General features: G+C 38.6%; 1 protein-coding gene across 1 annotated transcript; it reads right to left on the minus strand.

Moving 5' to 3' along the window:
• Positions 1-17,903: 17,903 nt before the first annotated feature.
• LOC148017956 (uncharacterized) lies at positions 17,904-20,904 on the minus strand. Its single transcript, XM_087661528.1, has 4 exons — positions 20,877-20,904; positions 18,881-19,056; positions 18,726-18,794; positions 17,904-18,245 (listed from the first exon to the last, which is right to left on the minus strand). The coding sequence occupies exons 1-4, from the start codon at positions 20,902-20,904 to the stop codon at positions 17,904-17,906; spliced, it is 615 nt and encodes a 204-aa protein (XP_087517654.1).
• Between the last annotated feature and the right edge of the window lie 219 nt (positions 20,905-21,123).

The following is a 21,123-nucleotide window of genomic DNA, read 5'->3' on the forward strand; positions in this document are numbered from 1 at the left end:
AGTAGCTCATGGTCAATATGAGGCCCATTTTGGATGTTTTTGGTCTAGTCAGGGTTAATGAAGATTAGGAAAAGCTTAAACAGGTTTATTGTTTTCTAATCAAGAGTTTTTTCTCTTTCTCTTAAGCTTTTCTACAAGCTTACATGGAGATAACTACTTCAATCATTCTTCCCCTTGCATTTTGAGCTTCAAGGATGTCACATGCTTCTTCTTTGCCTTGTACATTAGCTATGTAGTACCCTTTTGCTTGAGTTTGAAGATGTTGCATTCAAGTGGAATTGAAGATGCTTCAACATGATTTGCGTTGATTTTTGCAAGCTACCTCATCAATTGGTTAATTCATAGCACTTATAGCTCCTATAGAGCTTAAGTCAAGGTCATTGCTCTCTTATAAAGAGCCCATGGTTTCTACATTCAAGCTTCTTCCCTTCTCTTGAGTCCTTGGTGGTTTTTGAAATGCAACAGAGTAGCAATTTCAGGATAACAAGGAAAATTTGACAATTTCTTGAAGATTTTAGAGGGATTTTGTGCTCTTTGCTTCAAGAAGATGAAGGCAAGCTTATATATGTAGCATTGACCTAACATTGAAGCATCTTGGCAAGATTTAGAATACTCTTGTCTTTCAATTTGGGAAAAAATAGGGTAGCTACAAATTTCTTCAAATATTTGGTCAATCATGGGGATTATGAGGTATTTTACTCCAAGGATGTAATAGTAAGGCCACACTATAAAGAATTGATCAACATTGAAGCAACCTATCAAGATTCATGGCATTTTCCTCTTCTTGAATGTTTGGATAGCCAAGAATGTCTTGAATCTTCGTGGACTTCTCTTCAGCTCTATTATTAAAGGCATTTGTTCAAGAATGGCACTCTTATAGCTATTTGGAGACTTTCAGTGGACTCTCTTTCAATGGAGACTTCATATGGAATTTTGCATCAAGTATTATGATGGAAGCTGGTCAATCTCAATATTCTTATTCATCGAGCATTGAAAAAGCTACATCATCTACTCTCTTCTAATCTCTCCATTTCCATTTTTTGAAGCATAGCCAATTGCTAAAAGGAGAGGTTAGATTGAGTAAACCCTCATAGCTTGATTGAAAATTTTTGCATTGATTGATTAAATTTTAATTCCCATCCATTGAAGATTGAATTTCTATCATTATGAGCTTGATGATTCAACCCATCGATTTACTTTCTTTGATTGATACTTCTCATGATTGATACATGAATGCAAGTGCACTGTTATATGAAATCTTCAATGATTTCTTGCCTTAGATGTGATTGGGGCTAATCTCTAAATTTTGATCTCTTATTAATCTTATACATTGAAATATTCAAGAAATTCTAAAAGGTGAGTTTAGTAATTCAATGAGTCATTGACTGAAGGTAAACCTTTCTCAACCCTCTTTAATTTCATTAACCTTTCAAATTCTTGCATATCATTGAATACCCAAAACTTTATTTCAGTCATTCATAGCATCCTTGTTTTCTAGAATGCTAATATTGGTACGTATATATACCAATCAAGGAAAAAGGTCAAAGCCAAATGAGATAGCAAGACAAAAGAGTGGTGACATTCCCTTACTATTTAGGACTCTCTAGGGGTGCACAACATGGCTCAGAAGAAACTTTGCACACCTTCTAGAATTTTAGAGCCCATTTAGATGTCTCATCCACTATTTTATCACTCACCATAGGCGGTGGACCATGGAAGACCACTTGTGAAAGAGTGGAAAAGACTTAAGGATCATTGGGGATCATTGGAAGTAAAACAACAAAGTGAGCATAAATAATTGTAGAGATTTATAGGTTTACACGTCATATACAAGCGTTTGGATGGTATTTGTAGGGTATATATGAATTTCAATAGACAAAAGTGTATGATGAGGACCCATGGTCATATTTGGTAAAACAAGGCCTAAACAGTGCTATTACATGTGTATATAGGTTGTTGTCTCATTCTAGACAATCACAATGAATTGATTTTTGAATTAGATATCTTAGTTTAACAGGGGTTTCTTGTACTCTATTTGAAGAGAAAAAAGTTAGCTTTGATATTAGCCAAAAATTTTGGCAAATGAGGTCATGGATAAAAAAATATGGTCATTTACTGATAGGTGGTCACTGTAGACAGAAGCCTCTGATAGCAGGATAGGGCTTATTGTTTAAATCCAAATCCACCTTCTACCTATTTTTAACTTGGTATTTTAGTAAATCTATCGTACCCCCACATAATAAGCTTCATTTAGAGCCAATAACCAAAAGGATGTACAACTCAAGATATCACTCATTTACTTGACAGACTACCCTTTTCGACTACAACTATTCCTATGGCAAGAAACAAGAAGGAGTAAACTCATCCATGAGAGCAACAAATCAAGGGCGTTACAGAAATAGCAAAACAAATGACGAGTCACATTGGCCAAGAGACCCTCATGATGTGGAACCTATGGCAATAGCAACACAAATGGCGAGTCACATTGACCAAGAGACCCTTATGATGTGGAACCTATGGCTAAAGTAAATGTTTCACATGATTCAAATGAGTACCAAAAACTCTCACAAAGATGAATGAAGGAACCATCCAACTAAACCATACAATTGATCATAATATTGATCAAATGATTACCAATTTTGAGATGTTTTGACAAGACAATGATATGTTGGATGTAAAGTTTGATCAAATGATTGCCATTCTCAGCAACTTGGGTAGTAAACGACAAGGTAATCAACCTTTTAGGACAATAGTTTGCCACTTCCAAATGATAACGTGAAGTCTAAAGTAGCCAATCAATTTGTACACTCAACTTATCACCATAGTGGCCCTTTAAGAGTCAAAGAAATAATTTAGCTTCCTCCCAATTCATGGAATAGAGCTGACTCAATTTTAACTCTTCAAAGAATCATGGACAACAACAGAATTTTTAGTATGCTAATAGATATGATAACATTCATGGATGTGACTCCATCTACAAATAGTTTTATCCACAAAATACGTAAGTGCCTAATGCAAGGAATAGACAAAATCAACACATTCATGAGGAACCAAGAAGAGATGATAGATTTCAACATGATGAAGACCTTGATGACATGATGCCACATGTTCAGCCCAACCAAAATCATCAATCACATAGGATTAATTTACTTGGTCATTATTATTTTGGCAACAAGAAAAATGGACAATATTCCTTTAACAATAACCATGGACAATAAACATTTGGAAATTTCTCTCATAAACAATAGTCAATTGGTCTACCCAACAACAATGGACATCATTATCACTATGACAAAGAATACAAGGAGAGGATCAACATACCTCAGTTCAAAGAAGATAACCCCTCATAATGGATTTAGAAGAATGGATCAACAAGATGGAAATGTACTTTATCCATGCAATAATGAAGCAAAAATATGTTATGTAGCCCTACATCTAGAGGTTTATACACACACATGGTGGAGATACATGAGAAAAATTGGGCAAATTTTTTTGACTTGGGAATATTTTAAATTAGCCATCATGACTCAAGTATTCATGTCTCCAATGGAAAAAAGGAGACTAGAAAGAAAATGGTATGATCTTAGATAAATAAGCTTTATAGTTGGAGAGTATTTCAACAGTTTTTAAATCTTTTCATGTTATCGTTATGTATTCTTGGTCATTTATGGAGATGACTTGATCATTAATGGAGATGATGACTTTGATATTGCTGAAATTAAATCTATGTTATAGGTTGAACTCAAAGTGAAAGAGTTGGGAGAGCTGAATTATTTTCTTAGCATTGAGGTAGTGACTACACAATCAAAGGATTTGGCTAATACAGAAGCAATGTGCATAGGATATACTGCTCAAATATGAAATGATGGATTGTAAGCCCATGGAAACTCTGTTTGATTAGAGTGTAAAGCTTGGAGTTGATGTTGGCAATGAGATAGAGAATGTTATGATATACAGTAGGAAAATGGTGGGCAACCTGATCTATCTTACTATTACGCATCCTGACCTTAGTTACTTAGTGGGGCTGATTAGTTAGTTTATGTATAAGGCATGTACTATTACACATCCTGACCTTAGTTACTTAGTGGGGCTGATTAGTTAGTTTATGTAGAAGGCATGTACTATTACACATCCTGACCTTAGTTACTTAGTGGGGCTGATTAGTTAGTTTATGCAAAAGGCATGTACTATTACGCATCCTAACCTTAGCTACTCATTGGGGCTGATTAGTTAGGAAAATGGTGGGCAACCTGATCTATCTTACTATTACACATCCTAACCTTAGTTACTCAGTGGGGCTGATTAGTTAGTTTATGCAGAAGGCATGTAAATCTCACTTGCATGTAGTAAGGAGGATTCTGTAGTATGTTAAGGGTACATCTGAGCATGGGTTGTCTTATGAGTTTGGAAAACCTCTTGACTTGATAGGATATACTGATGTGGATTGGCCTAGTGACAATTGACCGAGTGGATATGGTTTTAGCCTTGGAAGTAGTATGATCAATTGGAGTAGAAAAAAGTAGCCTTCAATCTCTCTATCTAGTATAGAGGTAGAGTATAGAGGTGCAACCCTCCATGTGAAGCAATGTAGCTCTTCAAATTGCTAAATGACTTGAGTATACAGATGGACAGGAAAGTCACATTGCATTGTGACAATATGAGGAGTGTGCTTCTTACTAGCAATCTAATTTACCATGTTAGATCAAAGCACATTGAAGTACATTATCACTTTATCAAGGAGATGGTGCTTGCAGGGAAGACAAATTTGATTCATGTGAAGATTGAAGACCAAGTAGATGATATCTTTACTAAATCACATGGTAGAGATGAGTTCGTCTACTTTAGAGAGCTACTTGGAGTACAATAGTTGACTTGATCTTGAGAGACAGTGTTGAGAATCAAGCTAAATAGCATACACTAACATTATGTGGTACAACTATAGCTTAACTGGTACCATCATGTGTGACATAATAAATGAGTCGGTGTGACTCAACCACAATTAGTTTGTGTGGTTAGTTAGTGACCTATTTCTTTAGTTTTATTGAGTGACTAAGTTGCTGTATGTTATTCGACATCTATGGAATAATGAGAGAATGAGGGTACATTGCCCTGTATTCTAATGGCTCCATCCTATGTCTATCTCTCCCTCTCTTTGAACAAAATGGACTAACATAAGCATGAATTTTATTACAGAATTATCTACGACTAAGTAGGGTTGGAATGGTATTTTTGTTGTGGTTGATACTCTTACCAAATTAGTCTATTTCATATCTACTACCAAAGTCAAATATTTAGCTAAACAAGTGACATATCAATTAATGGAAGAAGGTTACTTATGAACATTGTTTTTGATAGGGATACAAAATTCATGGGGAAGTTTTGAAAAGCCTTTGCACTTCTATGGAAATCAAGTCGACTCCAAGCATGGCCTATCATCCAGAATACATGGAAAAATTGAAAGGGTTAATAAATGGCTAGAAGTCCATTTGAGACATTTTTGCCATGATACACAAAATGCATGGGATCATTGGCATCATCTTGTGGAGTTTTGTTACAATAATACATATCACATGAGTATAAGAATATCACCATTTGAGGCATTGTATGGATACAAGGTCTAAGTATCTTTAGCATTGTTTCACGATGAAGTAAATCCTCTTGCTCAAGAAGAGTTAGGAAAGATGGAATCCTTAATGAAGAAATGCAATAAAAATACTCAAAAGGCACAAGAGACTATGAAATCTTATGCGCATGATAAAAGAGGGCATGTGGATTTTGAAGAAGGAGAATGGGTATTTTGAAGGTACCTAAATCTTGTTATGTATCTCTTGAGGACATAATAAGCTTGCTCATTGCTATTATGGTCCATATCAAATCACAAGAAAAGTTGATGATCTTGCTTACCAACTTGATTTTCCTTCAACTACAAGCATTCACAAAGTTTTTCATGTCTCCCAACTCAAGAAGTATATTGGCCTTGAAATTCAAGTTTTTGAAGAACTAAGTCCCCTTGATGAGGATGGGTTGATCATTTATGAACCCAAAATGATTATTGAGGCAAGTGAGAGAAGATTCTAAGAAACTGTATTGTCATGGAATATCTTGTTAAATGGAAGAGTTTACCCATAGAAGAGTCTTCATGGCAACATGCTTCATATTAGGAACAATTTTTATGGCTTCTTCAAGAAGATACTTGGTGCACTGAGTAGTGGACAACTTGTTGTATTAAATTTTTGTGTTAAAGATAATTGGCCTGTCATCATCAAATTTGAATTTTGATGATATGGATGGATACCTTATGAAGTATAGTTCATTTTTATGCCTCATACATGCCAATCCAACATTTCTATTCAAAGTTATGGGTCATTTTCTATAGCTACTCTATTTAGGATAGCATTCTAGTTTTTCTCTATTTGAACCTTGATGATGCTTCTACAAGGCTACTTCAACATTGGACTCTCACTTCTTCATTTTTACCATCCATTTACCATTTTATTCTTCAAGTTTTGAGTACAAAACTCTTGGGTAGGGATGGATTGCAATAAAACAAATTTTGTACCCTTTAATTTAGAGAATTAGCTTACTTAAGGCTAGAGTATAAAAGGTAAGAGGGCACCAATGTAACATATCTTTTTGCACATTCGTAAAATTCTCCATTTCTTAGACCTTGAGGGTTTTCTTATCTTCCCCATTAACATTTAGGGTGGATACTCAAATTGAGCTCCATGCCCACCATTGCAAGGGGTGGATTTCTTGCAGCAACCTCTCATCTTGATTCTCATTGTACATTGATTCAATTCAGCTATGGCTACCTTATGTTGTAGTTAATACAAGTTTAGCTATGGCATGGCTATGGCTAATTGATTCATATTGTGTTTTCTCAATTTTCTTGGTGTTTTAACTCAAGATAAGCTAAGTTCATTTTAGACCAAGGTGCCTTCAAAGAGCATGTCAAGGTCGTTGTGGAGGGCTTTTGAATATAGTATAATGCACCAAGTTGTACAATGGCTCAGAAAATACAAAGTTGTAGTAATTTCTAGTCGAGCACGAAATTTAGAAGATTAATACATCAATTGTGTGTGATACATCTATAAGCCTCCTCAGGTTACTATTTTCTCATTGTTCAATCATGGCACATGTGAGTGACATATTCATGTTGGCTTCATTTCACAAGTATATACATACAAAAGGAGAATTGAGCACATTTACAAGTCTTTGATCAGATTCAAGACAAATTGTGATGTGCCGCCTAGTCATGAGATGTAGACTAGAATCATAGGTTTGATTGAAAATATACCTAGTATTATTCATGCACTTGTGGATGGGATGAAGGTCGTGCATAGTGCCAGCATCATCTATTTGGACCTTCATGGGAATAATATAGTATTAGACTTTACTAGGGATAAGACCCTGAGAGAGGACATGATGCTCATATCCAACATGGTAAGGACAACTTTGAACCAAAGTGTTAACATGCATGATGTGGAGCCACATGTACTAGAAGAGCACCGATGAAGATGAGAAGCAAAAAGGAGAAAAAGACCATGGATTGCACCCAAAAATCTATGATCCACTTAGCCAATCTGCATATAACTAGTCAGATGTCTATATGCTTGGTTGGCTCTTCATCTTCTGCCTTATTGAATTCTAGCACTTCAACTAGTACTAGTGGTTGAATAGGGATGTAACGTGTCCGCTTGTCCACCTGTGGGACACGTCTTAGCAGCCCATCGGGAGGGGAGTCTAGAAAGTGCCACCTGGCACTCGCAAGGAATGTCACAGGGTTTGTAATCTAGGTCTTCCCGAGTCTGCCCTGAAGTGGAAGTATCCGACCATTCCCACTTAGGACCGACCTGAAGTCAAGGTTTCTTTCCTATCATCCAAGTCTCTAGGAAGTAGCTAGTGTCGAGCTCTAGATGAACCACTTTGCATAGGAACAACAGAGTTGAAGCAGATTTATGCTACACTTGGTCCATGGAGAATGGGAAACGAGAGGGATGCGAAGCTCAACCTCTCTGCCCATAAGGCATAGTCCCATTCCGCTCCCCTAAAACAACATAAATCGGGATTCTAACTCTACTGACTCTAGGTCTTCATAGCTTCGTGTCTTTTGAGAAAAGTTCCTAGCTAACCGGGACCACCCTTTCGTAGGATGGACCCAAGTCACGTCCACCGCACTTTCCTCGATAGCTTTAGTTGTCTAATTAGGTTCTACCATATTTATGTGCGACATTTAAAATCAGCTTCATTAATTAAGCCTTTTAGGGCACAGAGTTCATTCACGTAATTTACAACACTTACACAAAAACAAAACAAGCAGTCCTTTTATCAAACAAGTTTCTTAACTTATCTTTAAGTTAATCTTTGTCTCCTGCCCATACGAGAGAATTATGTATCCCTTCTGTCCAACAGAAGTACTCGGTCCAAATCACATGGCACTGAAATTTCCATCCTTTATCTAGAATAGGATCTTCCAACATCCCAGACATTGGGCTCACGGGGATCTCCAACTCCATTCTAGACAGGCAAGGGGTGTCCAGAACTCCACCTGATCCACAAGCGGTCTAGGAGTGAGATGCCATTTATGTGGTTGGTTTTTTTACTCGACCATCGGCTTGTGAATCGAGCAGTGCCCTCTTGGGATAATCCGCAATGTGATCTTGGAGATGATCCACGCATGCAAAATATCCTTCCTTAATTAATCCAATTAAAATTCAAGCACAATCAAAGCAATCAACCCTAATATCATATTCTAGAAAAACATTCCTTTATTCCCATGGCAACTTGTCATTACACACCCCTGCCATGCATTTGCCATCAACACAAGCCTTGGAATATTTATCCAAATCACAATGCAACAATCCCTTGATTGAAAGAAAAACATTTAGGGTGTTGTTCAATCAACCAACAAAACTAATTGTATTTTTCCCAAACAATACAATAATAGACGCGACAATGATTTCATCACATATTCGCTCTCCCCCTTGGGGCCAAAGAGTAGAAGTTACTTAATATTCCCTCCTTTAGCCCAAGGCATATGCTAAAGGTTCCAATACTATACATGACATAAGTCCTATCATTCCAATGCGAATTAATCAATCTAGCAAGAGCTTTTATGCCTCTTCTCTAAGTGACAATTATCTTTTAGCATTTCCCTACTATACAATATTTTTTCTTGGCTTTATCTTCCTTTCTCCTAAGGCAAGGAGTCGCATGTCATCGATGTAAAGTTTACATAATCTCCCCCATGTATGTACCGTGTATATGCATTTGCAAACTTTAAACAATATTATCCTAGGTAAAGATTAATCAAAGACTCATCAATGCTCAATACTTTAGTGTCCCATATGTTGTTTATGCTATGCATGGATTCATCACATAGCAACTAGGTGCAATTTAACTCCCTTTGATACAAGCACTTCACAAACTTCATCTTTGAATATTTGAGATGCGATTTATCCTTTTCAATGACCTATTCTAGCATCACAAGGTACGGAGCCTAATGCATCTCTTGCGAGCATTAAAACAAGCATCTATCAATTTGAAAATACATTACTTATGATCGGTACCACAATTGGATTGATAGTGATGCCTTCGCCCGAAGCTCTATTGTTACTGGTTGTAGGATTCTCATCCGCATACAACATTCTTTGCTTGGAGGCCATCGTTCACAAGTAGACTCAAGAGATTAAGAAGGTAGAATAGATTCGAGATGGGAGAGCGAAAGAGAAGATGGTTAAATTGAGGATTGAGATAGAGGGAAGTTGTGCAGCCTCTCGGGGTAACTCTTCTCTCTCTCTCTCTCTCTCTATCTCTCTCTCTCTCTCTCTCTCTCTCTCTCTCAAGATCTCTCTCACAATCTCTTGGAGGGGTATACTCTCTCTCTCCCTCTCTCTTGCAGCCTTTCGGGGTCTCCTTATGCTCTCTTGTGCCTCCCCATGCCTCATATTTATAATGAATTAGAGAGGAGGGGATAAGTCTGAGAACAAGAATGGAGGGGCTCTTAGAAGACTCTGATGCTCAGATCATAAATCTGATGGTTGCATTGGCTCCTAAAGGGGGGTAAAACCCCAAGACACTTGCCAAGACACTTGGCTAGAAAACTCTTAGTTCACTCCTTCTTTTCTCTGTTCTAAGTGCTGCCTACTGCTTGTAGACTACGATCGCGGCGCGTGCGATTTTGCCAGTCACTTTTCTTTATTTCTCTTTTTATAAAATTTCCAAAGCTAACTCAAACATCACTTGTCTTTTCTTTTAAATGACTTTTAGTTCTATCTTTTTAGGATAATATCTAAAATATAATAGTTCCCCCCCCCCCCCCAAGAATCTAATATTTTTGGACCATTCAAACTATACACATTAATACTAGTGATTAATATGGCTCATAAGTCCCATTCACATTGTACTTTTCGTGAAGGGTGGCTACGATCCTTATCAATCCGAGAAAATTTTCAGATTTATGACCCGATTTTTTAAATATATTTTTAGTTAAATGAAAATTATTAGCTATTAATGCTAGTCAATTTTTACCTTAGTTAGTAATCTTACTAACTTATTAATTGCTTAACTAACTTTCGAACTAACCAACTAACTTTTATTGCATGGAAATATTACAAGGAAGGTGAGGGATGCTTTAGACAAAGACTTCATGTATGCACTAGAATGAAAGGAAAGGGATCACATGAAGTAAGATAATAAGGTCGCAAGAATTTCGTTCGCCGATTTCAATGCTTTCTTGAGCTTAGAGTGGAACTCAAAATCTCCAAAGACTCAAAGGCCGCTCATTGAGCTTGTTCTAGCCCACCCTCTCTCAATAGCCTAGCTTCCATCTTATTGTAAACACAAAGAGAATTTTTTTGCAACACATGTAAACTATATAATCCATGAAATGCAGTCTCTTAAGGAGTCGCAATCTACCATTGTGTGTTAACTTGTTACTTGTTTTGCCAAGTTATGGTGTAAACTTGTCTTCCATATCTTGTCGTATTGTGTTTTGTTTGTTAACTTGTCGTTGCATATTAAGTTATTTTATTTGTTATCTTTCATTATGTATTAGCTAATTATTTGTTTTGCAAAGTTGTCATGGTGCAAATATATTTTATATATCTTATCATGGTGCAAATAATTTTATATACTTGCATCTCTTTGTAGTGACTTATTTTCTATCTATCATTGCACTAATCCATCTCTTATTGTGTGTTACATGTAGTTTCTCATACTCGTCAAAGTTCTATGTATCAGTCTATGGGAGAATGACCCATACATCTTTCCATTTAAGAGGAAACATGGCAAATGGCAAATATTGATATACAAGTAAGAGATGAGGTGATGACAATGAAGAGAGAGTATACAACAAACACACTCAAAATGCATATGAGGGCTTAAATAGTTTAGAGGTCCACAATTTTTAATATCAAGGAAAAAGGTGAAGGTAAAGATTCAAATCTAATCCATTGTTACTTCATGATTCCTACTTGACAAATGCCACCTGGGATCAAGCATTCTAATGAGCAAGATACTCAATATCTACACCCCTGAGATTCATTTGAGTCTCAATGTCTCTTACAATGGCATGATTATCACTGTCAAGTTATTCGACTTTCTCAATGCTTAAGGCCTTAGTCTCAACGTTTTCACAAGTATACATCCAGAGGGGCATACCCTCCTTGTTGTCATTGCTCTTAAGAACTCACAAGATCCTATCATTGCAATATATGTATAGAAGCTTCTCAACCCTATCTACCAACTAGTTTTTTGAATTTTAATGTGCACATATTTGTATGTGCTCTAGTTTTTCTCGCGGAGCTAGAGTTGCTAGCACATTATACAAGAACTCTCATAGCTAGGAGTCTTAGATGTGGAGAGGTATCCCTTGCATTCATAATCTACCACTTCCATGTGAGTTGCTCCTTGGCTATCTCTTACACAAAGGGATTTGAAAATGTATATTCTCTTAACTAGAATCTAGGGATATCATTGACACATTCTTTATGTAATATCTCATCGTCTACATAAAGCTTGTTGATCCTAGTATAGAAATCTATAACAACCTCATTGTTGCTCCATAAGTCCATTCCCCAATAGTCAGGATCTAACAGGTATCCATGACACTGTGTAGTGATGTATGGGCTACAACCCATCTCCTCTAAACATGTTTTAACTATACCTTTCTTTGAGATGCCTTGAATGGTTTTTCCAAGGATTTTACTCTATGTAAAGGAGACATGTCACCTATGAAGAGGAAAGAATATTGGAAAACACCCCTATCTATGTCTCATGAAAGAGTCATATAACCCCCTTTTTACACTTATACGATGGGGGCTTACACCTACTGTATATACTTATACATTTTTTGAAAAAACCCCCTTCCCTTGCACTTATGTGATTCCATAAGCTACCCATGGAGAACTCCTTGGGTTTGCAACAAAGTCTTTAATTTCATTAGAAGAATCTAAATACATTTACATAATATACCATGTTATCCATACTTTTTTCATATTTGCAACTCCCTCATTCATGCCATATAGCATACATGACAAGTGTCATTACATGATATGCATCTATTAAGATGGCAAGCTCAACATGTGTGGATATCGATGATGGACCACTTGGCTAGATGGGTCTACACGCACACACTTAGCACATCAGTGGTCATTCTGATCCTCACATGGCCACTAAATTATCATTTATTATATTTACTTTATTGTACCTACCTACAACTGGTATAATTATAGCACTAGTCGATTATTACAATTAGCAATGCATTGTTTGACCTAGTAGGCCACTTTCCTTTATATTGTATTTTAATTTATACTCTTTGTACATTGTATTGTGTGTGGAAGAAGAAGAAAAAAATTAGGAAAAAAACGTTTTGTTCTCCATCTCTCTTCTTGTGCTCTTGAGTTAGCTTCCTCTTGTGTGTATGGTGTGTGTTTAGCATAGCAACTCAAGCAAGTCCCCCCACCACGTGATTCTTGACATAGTATCAGAGTGGCACCACTAAGACATGCTAGCTTTGAAGGCTGAAGTGAAAGAAAAGAAACAAGGATTTGAGCAAGCAAGAAACATGTAAGAAGCTCTTCAATTCTTTCGCTCTTTCCCTTGGTGGATAGTGCTTGTGGAGACACCGAAAGCAAGGCAAAATGAAAATCTCAGACTACTGTAGGAGATTTAGTGTAGGAGCATAGCATTGTATATTTGCAAATAAGCCCTTTACCTCTTGAACATTTATTTTTTGGGTATTTGATGTCATTTTGAGCTCCATTTTAGATACTTAAGATTGTGGACAATAGTTTCATAGCATATTACAATTTCGACTATGTTAGTCGAAAGTGGACGCACATGTTACAGATTTCAAATCTATAAGTTTTGAGATATTTGCCATGAAGAAAACATAAGTTTTATATGCAAATAGGTTGCAAATTACATGTACTATTGAGAAGTCAATATAAAAGGCTACTTGGTGTATTGCTATGCATTTGTTATAAAAGATTGCAAAAGAGTTGCTTGTTATTTTGTATCATTTTTGTAATAATGGTACAGAATAGTAAAAACCACATCATTGAGAAGCTGGACAAGAATAACTATCCATCATGGAAGTTTCGTATGACAAACTTCCTTATTGAAAAAGGTCTTTATGAGTTCGTTTTAGGTGAAGAAAAGGAACCAAAGCAGAGTAACCCTGTGAAGAGGTTCTCAAGGAGTTGTGTGATGAAGAGAGGGAGACCTGCATCTCCTTGGAAATATGTGTGCCTTCAACTCCCGTGAAAATAAACTCCTAGAGCTAGAAATAAAAGACATGAAGAGGCAAAAAAAAGAGGCTAGGAAAGAGCTGCAAGAGGCAAAGAATCAACGAGATGAGGAGAATAAGAGAAAAATGATGAAGCTACACAACTAGCTACAATCAACTTTCCATAAACAAGCCATACTTAAAGAGCATGTGAAACAAAAAACCCAAGAGCAAGAGCAAATACATACACTGTGGCAAGAGCAAGAGCAGGTGATTGCCACCCTAGCCTAGTAGCAAAACCAAGGGTTAGAGTAGATGAAGGAAAATGCAAAAGAATGGGTAGCCAGAAATGAAGATTGAATCAAAAACTTAGCCTATAAGTTGACCCATGCCGAGGGTGAGTAGAAAGCAAAGTTGTGACTGTCAAGACATATAGCAATGCTGGAGCAACAATGCACATTCTTAAGAATAGTATTGAATGCCACACAACTAGGAGGAGAAGAGAAAATGGAGCAACTAAAGAGAAAGCTAGAATTGATGAGGAGGGCACTGCAGCATAGAATCCATGACAAGGCACCTAGGACTAGCACTAGTTTGGGAGTAGAGAAGCAATGCGCTCACCTAATCTCAGGTGGGCTAGCCACACAAGAACTCACCTTGCTAGGGCTTGGGGAGCTAGAACAACAAACATAGGCACCGCAATAGGAGCCACTAGAACTAGTCCTAGAAGAAGGGCCTGATTTCAAACCAAACCATAAAGAAAAAGAAAAAGTACATGAACCAAGCCCCCCTGTGTAGCCACAAGTGCAACTAGAAGAGTAAGGGGAGGAAGCAGGGCCACTTGACCAGATGGTAGAGATGAGGAACATGCACAGAGAGCAGGTGGAATGTGCTTGCAAAAAGTTTCAAGCTAGGACACCACAAGTTCCTCAAGTGGCCATCACTCAAGGTGAGGAGTGTGATCCTATCGACTAGGACTAGGAACTTGCAGTGTGGGAGAAATGGGAGAATCCCAACCCCTTTGAGTTTTCTTTTACCTTCCCTCGCTCATTGTATAGAAAGCTATCTCCTAGGGTGGTGGAGGATGTCATCAAGATTTCATCAAGTTTGGGAAGGAGATGGCTAGAGAAATAGAGGAGGCACCCCAGAAGATGACCATAGGAACCTGCAAACTATTGGGAAGATAAGGCGGTGGAGGTATCCCAGAGGGTAGAGGCATATGAGACACAAGCAAGGTGGTATGGGAATAACTGGGACTCTAGTTTAGAGGGTTGGATTGCTTTCTGCATTACCCTACCTTATGAGTGAGATGATCCTATCTACATGCCCTACCGAAGAATATTTGGAGTTGATTTCAATCGGGAGGTGCATGGTAGATACGACTTCCCTTTGATCTATAATGTAAATGCCTCAATTCCTGAAGAGAGCTTGATTTTCACCAAAAGGGACCTCCGCCCATCTCTAGCAAGTTTCTTGAATGACTTCTCCTCATGCCTCGACCCCACTTTCATCACCACATGTAACTACCTCTGCCTCTACTGCGAGCATTACTAAAACAACTACTATAGAGGAAGAGCATTTACCACCCCTATTTTTTTATCTCAATGCTGGGTTTGATAGTTGTGCGATGGTGCACCTCATTATGAGAGCCACTCTCCTGCCAACATTTTTCATGAATCTCTTAAAGGACATTAGTGATAGTAGATTCACCAGGTGTAACCACCTGTTTTTGTCATCTAAGAACTAGCTTAAAGGGGTATCTGCAAAGTAGAGCATTCCTTATAGTAAAGCCCTCAAGCCACCACACAACTTGGCCCTTGCTTTGCAACAATGGGATGCCTCTTAGCATGAAAGAAAAAGAAAAGAAAGGATACGAAAAAAAGGACGAGGACAAGAAGGAAGTAGAAAGCAAAGAAGCGCATCAAGGAAATTAACCATCTATACTCTACAAACATCACAAGAATTGCACCTAGGGACCACCCTAGCCCTTTTTCCACTTCACATACTTAGGGCACCTTAAGGGCAAGACACACCTAGGGAGTTCCCGCTCACCTACAGTTAAACCTGTCTCCCTAAATCACACCCACAACACCTCCCTTTATACAAGAAATATGTCCTCAAGTGTGGGACAACACCTTGGGCTTGTGCCTAAGGTTTGACCCAACTCCCAATTCCATTGCCATAGACACCATGCACTACACTGTAAGATAGGGACACCCCCAAGTAGTGCACTTATTTTTCTTTTCAGGTACATTCGGTAAACCGTAATCAACCACTGACATCGGAGGTCCCCATCATCCACTCAATCCATCCTCAGCATCAACAACTCTCCATCCATTTTAATGTGTCTCATCTCTATAGCCAACCTCCCAAAACCCCATCATCAACCCCCATGGAAAACCTTTGACCACCCGAGCCCTTATCAACAAGTGCCATGGGACTAGCACTTGGCTAGGAGGGGGAAATGGGAAGCCCACCAAGCCAAGGAAGGCCAAGACACAAAGGCCCCAAAAATTCAGAAATGGAAGACCCAAAAAGTTGGAAATGGAAGACAGCCTGAGGCGAGTAAAGTGGAAAAGAAAGGCAGGCTTAGAAAAATGTAGGAAAAGCCTTAATGCAAAAGAAAGTGCACAATAATGAGTGCATCAAATATTCTATCAAAGAAAGCACTGGGTGCATGGTAATTCATTTTGTAAAAGAGCGCCAAGCTCTCTCCTATGCAATTTGTAAATGTAGATGGGCATGGGTGAAGGAATCATGAAAAGAGGAAATAAATAAAGAAAGAAGACCTTGGCTAAAACAATCGGTCATGTAAAAAGGGATGGGCGCCCAAAGAGGAGAAGCACATGTATAAAAAGGCAAAAAAGGGAATGGAGAAGATCATTCTTGTGTGTGGCCAAAACTAGCTCTCTTTTTCTATTCTTCTTCCTGTTCTTGCTTGCTTGAGCTTGTGCTTCAAAGAGGGAGTGTGAGGGAGTGAGTATGTAATGAAGCAAATTAGGCCAATGGAAAACAATGACAGCAGGCTTAATGCCTTTGTGATAAAACTAGAGGTCTAGGGCTTAGGGTTTGCTATAAATAGGCAGCCCTAGCCAAAGTTAGGGGCTTTTTGCCATTTGGACATGTTATTCATGTAAGTCTTCTTGGTAGTCACATTAGTTTTCTTGTTCTTCACCTACATGGAGGTGAGTTTCCATGGCACCAGCTTGGGGTGTGTTCCAAGAATCCTTTCTTGTATTCATGTTTTCACCATAGGTTAATGTAGTGATTTCTTCATTTTCCATTGTTCCATAGTTAGATTTTATGGTAGTCTAGGACCTTCATTACATTGGTATCAGAGCCTTGCTTTGATCCAAGGCATGCTTTAATTCCATCATTTTCATGATTATGATATGGCTGGGGAGGTCATTTTCATGGAAGATCTAGTTATAGGCATCATTTTTGTGTAACTGGACTTGAAGATACAGTTACATGGTTTGGTTTCTCCTTGACAGTGACTAGACTGGTTGTACTACTTCAAACTGTGGTTATTTTAGTGTTTCTTCACAGAGATATGGGGGCAAGATGGAGGTTCATAACTACTTTGACAGGTCGTCATCAAATTTTACCTCATTTTGAAAACATATGGATCAAAAGAGGGTCAGACATGGCTGAAGGACACTTAAACCAAGGTTACTTTTGAGAGGGAAGGGTTTGCTTCTAGACTCAGTCTTTCTCTCTCCTCTTCTCAAGCTTTTCTGTGAGCTTCAATGGTGGATTTCCTTTCATATCTTCTTTCTTTTACATCAATGACATGAATACTTGTCAAAGTCTCATTCTACTTGACACATGGAGTATGGTCATAACCATTCTTGGAAGGATTGATGCAAGACGTGGTCATCAGGATCAGATCAAAATGCATTGTTCTTGCTTTTGGTGAGAATGGAGCTAGCCTGATGTTCAAGAGTTTCATGCATCTGGTGTCACGAGATGTAATCCGACTCAAGCTGCAAGTCTGAATTCAGTGGGACGTTCATGATCACACAATACACTGCTTCCTCAAAGGTCTCTGGAGCCACCTACAAGTCATGGAGCATCAACAACCAGTCGACAGGCATTTCCAGAGTCTCTATGTTCCTTTTCCCTCTCTTCTTCTTCTTCTTCTTCTTGTTTGACTTCTTCTACTTCCTCTATGTTATCTTCTCTCACTGCGCTCTCTCCCACCACCATAGCTGGATCTGCTACTGTACCCAGCACGCTCTTCATAACGAGATCCACCTCCATACCCGGCACCATAGCCAGATCCTGAGCTGCGGTAACCACCGCCTCCACCTCCACCTCCACCACCTCCAGACCTGCTCTGAGCCTGATTCACGGTAATGTTACGTCCATTGAGTTCTTTTCCATTCATGGAGTCAATGGCATCCCACATGGACTGCTCGTCCGCAAAGGTCACAAAGCCAAAACCCCTGGATCTTCCGGTTTCACAGTCATTGATAACCTTGGACTCCAAAACTTCACCGTAAGGACTTTGTTGCTAACCTTCTGCTTCACTCTCAGGATCGGCCATCGGCTTGCTCCACAGCAAGCTGCAAACAATGACAGAGCATGCACCAGCAGATTCTCAAAGGATTCCAAAACATCTGTTGGAGAAAATGCAGTATTACCAGAATTCCAAACAGTTTACCCATATAAAGGGACCTCATGATAAAATCACATCTGTTGTCATTTCTTCAGTTCTTGTAGGAACAGTTATAGTCATGATGGCACGTGGATTCTGGAACATGGCTTATGGAATTGGGAAGAAAGAATAAGTTGGATTCCATGTGCATCTGATTAACCATTCTCATGAATTTTCATTAGAAAGACCAGCGCAATCGGCCCAGGCCAAACAGTTTCTGGCATTTGAGTAAGCAATCCCTCTTCTGAGAACTCACACCATTGCTGTCAAAGAAAGAAGAACAGGGAGAAGAAAAGGGGAGATGCCTTGATCCTAATCCTGGATTTTGGCCTTGACGTTGTCGATGGTGTCCGAGTTCCCAACCTCAAGGGTGATGGTCTTACCAGTGAGGGTCTTCACGAAGATCTGCATACTGATGACTAAATGATGGTTCGAAGAGTGAATAGGAAGGAGATGGAGCTCTCCTATCTCATTTATCACATATTCCATACCCTGTCCAACAAGTGCTCTCCTATCTCATTTATCACATATTCCGTACCCTGTCCAACAAGTGATTCCTGCATTTCTGTAGCATTATAGCGGCCTTGCCTCCTGTGGACTTGCGAGCCGTCAAAGCGATCCCTTAAGCACTTCTCCACAAGCTCCAGCGGGTTTGACGATGCAGCTCCTAAACAATCAGATGAGGAACTTGAGGGTGAACAAAATGACGTTGAAGTAGAAGCATGGCTCTAGGAGACTTGCACTCTAGCATTGCAACTTGTGGCTGATCTCTTTGTGAAGTTTTATGGTGTTGTCAACCCTATTGTGGGGAAAATTTTACATTTGTTGATAGGATTTACAGAACAGTCTCATCAGAGTTTGGCAGCAATAGGCATTGCTGCATTTGTACATCTGATTAGCAATGCAAGGCACCTTTTCTCTGATGAGAAGTGGTCAGAGGTTTTGCCAGCTTAGAAAAAGGCTGTCATTTGCACTTTGATATTGTCAATAGGGGGTTGGAGAATGATACTTCTGTTGGCACTGCTTTGGTCGATTTGTTCAGCAAAGCTAGCTCCCTTATAGAAGCACAGGACATTTTTAACAAGCTAACAGATCGAGATGTTGTTGCATGGAGTGCACTAATTGTAAGATATCTTGAACAAGGCCTTGCTGAGTAAGCACTAACTTGTTTTAAGCAGATGCAACTTGAGGATTTGCATCTAGATCCTACTGCTTATGTATGCAGCTTGAAAGCTTGTGGCTTGATTGGGGCAATAGAACAAGAAGCATAGAAAGTGTTTAATGATCTGGCAGTCAGATATATAGTCTCATGGACTGCATCCATTACTAGATATGCTGAACATGGGTTTGACAAGGAAGCTTTAAGCCAGTTTGTATAGATGTAGCAGGATGGCATCTCTGCAAATGTTGTTACATATATTTCCATACTAAAATCTTGCGCAAGCATGGGTTTTATTAAAGTAGGCAGAGAAAACACATGTTGAAATTGCCACGAAGGGACTAGAAACAGATCTTTCAATTGGAAACACACAACTTCAAATGCAACTGAGTGCTTAGCGAGTTGTATTTGACTCACCATTCAAGGGTATGATGCTCAAGTATTTGGTTGTTTGATCAATGGAAATTGATCAATGAACATCTATGGACAAATGGTTCAATGTTATGGATGCAACATGGTAATGAAGAATGGCAGCAAGATGTATTCTCTCTTGGACAAATGGAATGCAGGGATGAGTATGCAATGAATGTACCATACAATCTACTTCAGCCCTACACTTTGGAAGAGTTAGTACTTTGATGTATGTAGGGGTATGAATAGGGCATACATGTTCATTGGCTTCCCTATGGGCAAAAGAGAGTCTCTTTCAGTGAATCTTGACTTGGATTCATATTGACCATTTCTTGGGTATTCTTAAGCAAGATTTGCTTCAGTTTTGGAATTGCAGAGGTTATTTTCATCTATTTCAATATCCTACAGCTCTTCCCTACTCCTTTGAGTGTTTGGATATTTGCTCAAATTTTGATGAGAAGTACAAAAGACACTTGAAACAAGGCATTCACTCTTTACAGAGTGTGTCTGGCTGACAACAAAAAGCATTTCCAGAATTGTCTATACTTATCCATTTGCAGAGCTTGATAACTCATTTGAAAGAGTATTGTATAAGCTTCAAACAAAGCCATAAAGCACTCAATTTGGACAATTGGAGCTCAAGTTATTGAGGATTTTTCCACTGCTGTATACTCAGACTGCATGTATAAAATGGGAGACAGACATGGATATTTTGATGGAAGGGTGGATAATCATGCATATAATGATCCATATGAGTAGTATGAAGCTTGTGTATTATGCATGAATGGTGGGCAGCATCAATCTTATGCATATGACCATGATATGGGTGCAAATAATGCCTATGGCACACACTATGTAGGGTACCAAGGACAGCCAGCTTATGTCATGGATTATCATGAGGAAGAAGAAGTACTAACCTGTCCTTTCTCCTTCAACAATGTTCATGGTACCTACTTTTCAAGCCGTATGTTGGATGATCTCATTTCTAGAGGTCTATGCTACAAATGTGGAGAGAAGAATGTTATTGGTCATCCAAATGTATGCAGGGCACAGCATGTTAGAATTTCAGTTATCTTAGAATGGCCTACTCCTTTTGGCACCCGAAGAAAGCTTATACCTCATCAAGAGCTGATGGAAATGAAAAGACAACTCATATGCTATAAA

The sequence above is a fragment of the Lygodium microphyllum genome, chromosome 21 (assembly GCF_053477565.2).
Source record: "Lygodium microphyllum isolate KBCC chromosome 21, Lygodium_microphyllum_v1.1.10, whole genome shotgun sequence".
Taxonomy (NCBI): domain Eukaryota; kingdom Viridiplantae; phylum Streptophyta; class Polypodiopsida; order Schizaeales; family Lygodiaceae; genus Lygodium; species Lygodium microphyllum.

Coding starts and splice junctions, on each gene's coding strand:
- LOC148017956 (XM_087661528.1), bottom strand. CDS start 20,904: ATGAACATTGTTGAAGGAGAAAGGACAG. Junction 18,795..18,880: donor GAGAGCACTTGTTGGACAGG/GTATGGAATATG, acceptor ATCAGTATGCAG/ATCTTCGTGAAGACCCTCAC. Junction 18,246..18,725: donor ACTCGGACACCATCGACAAC/GTCAAGGCCAAA, acceptor GCAGAAGGTTAG/CAACAAAGTCCTTACGGTGA.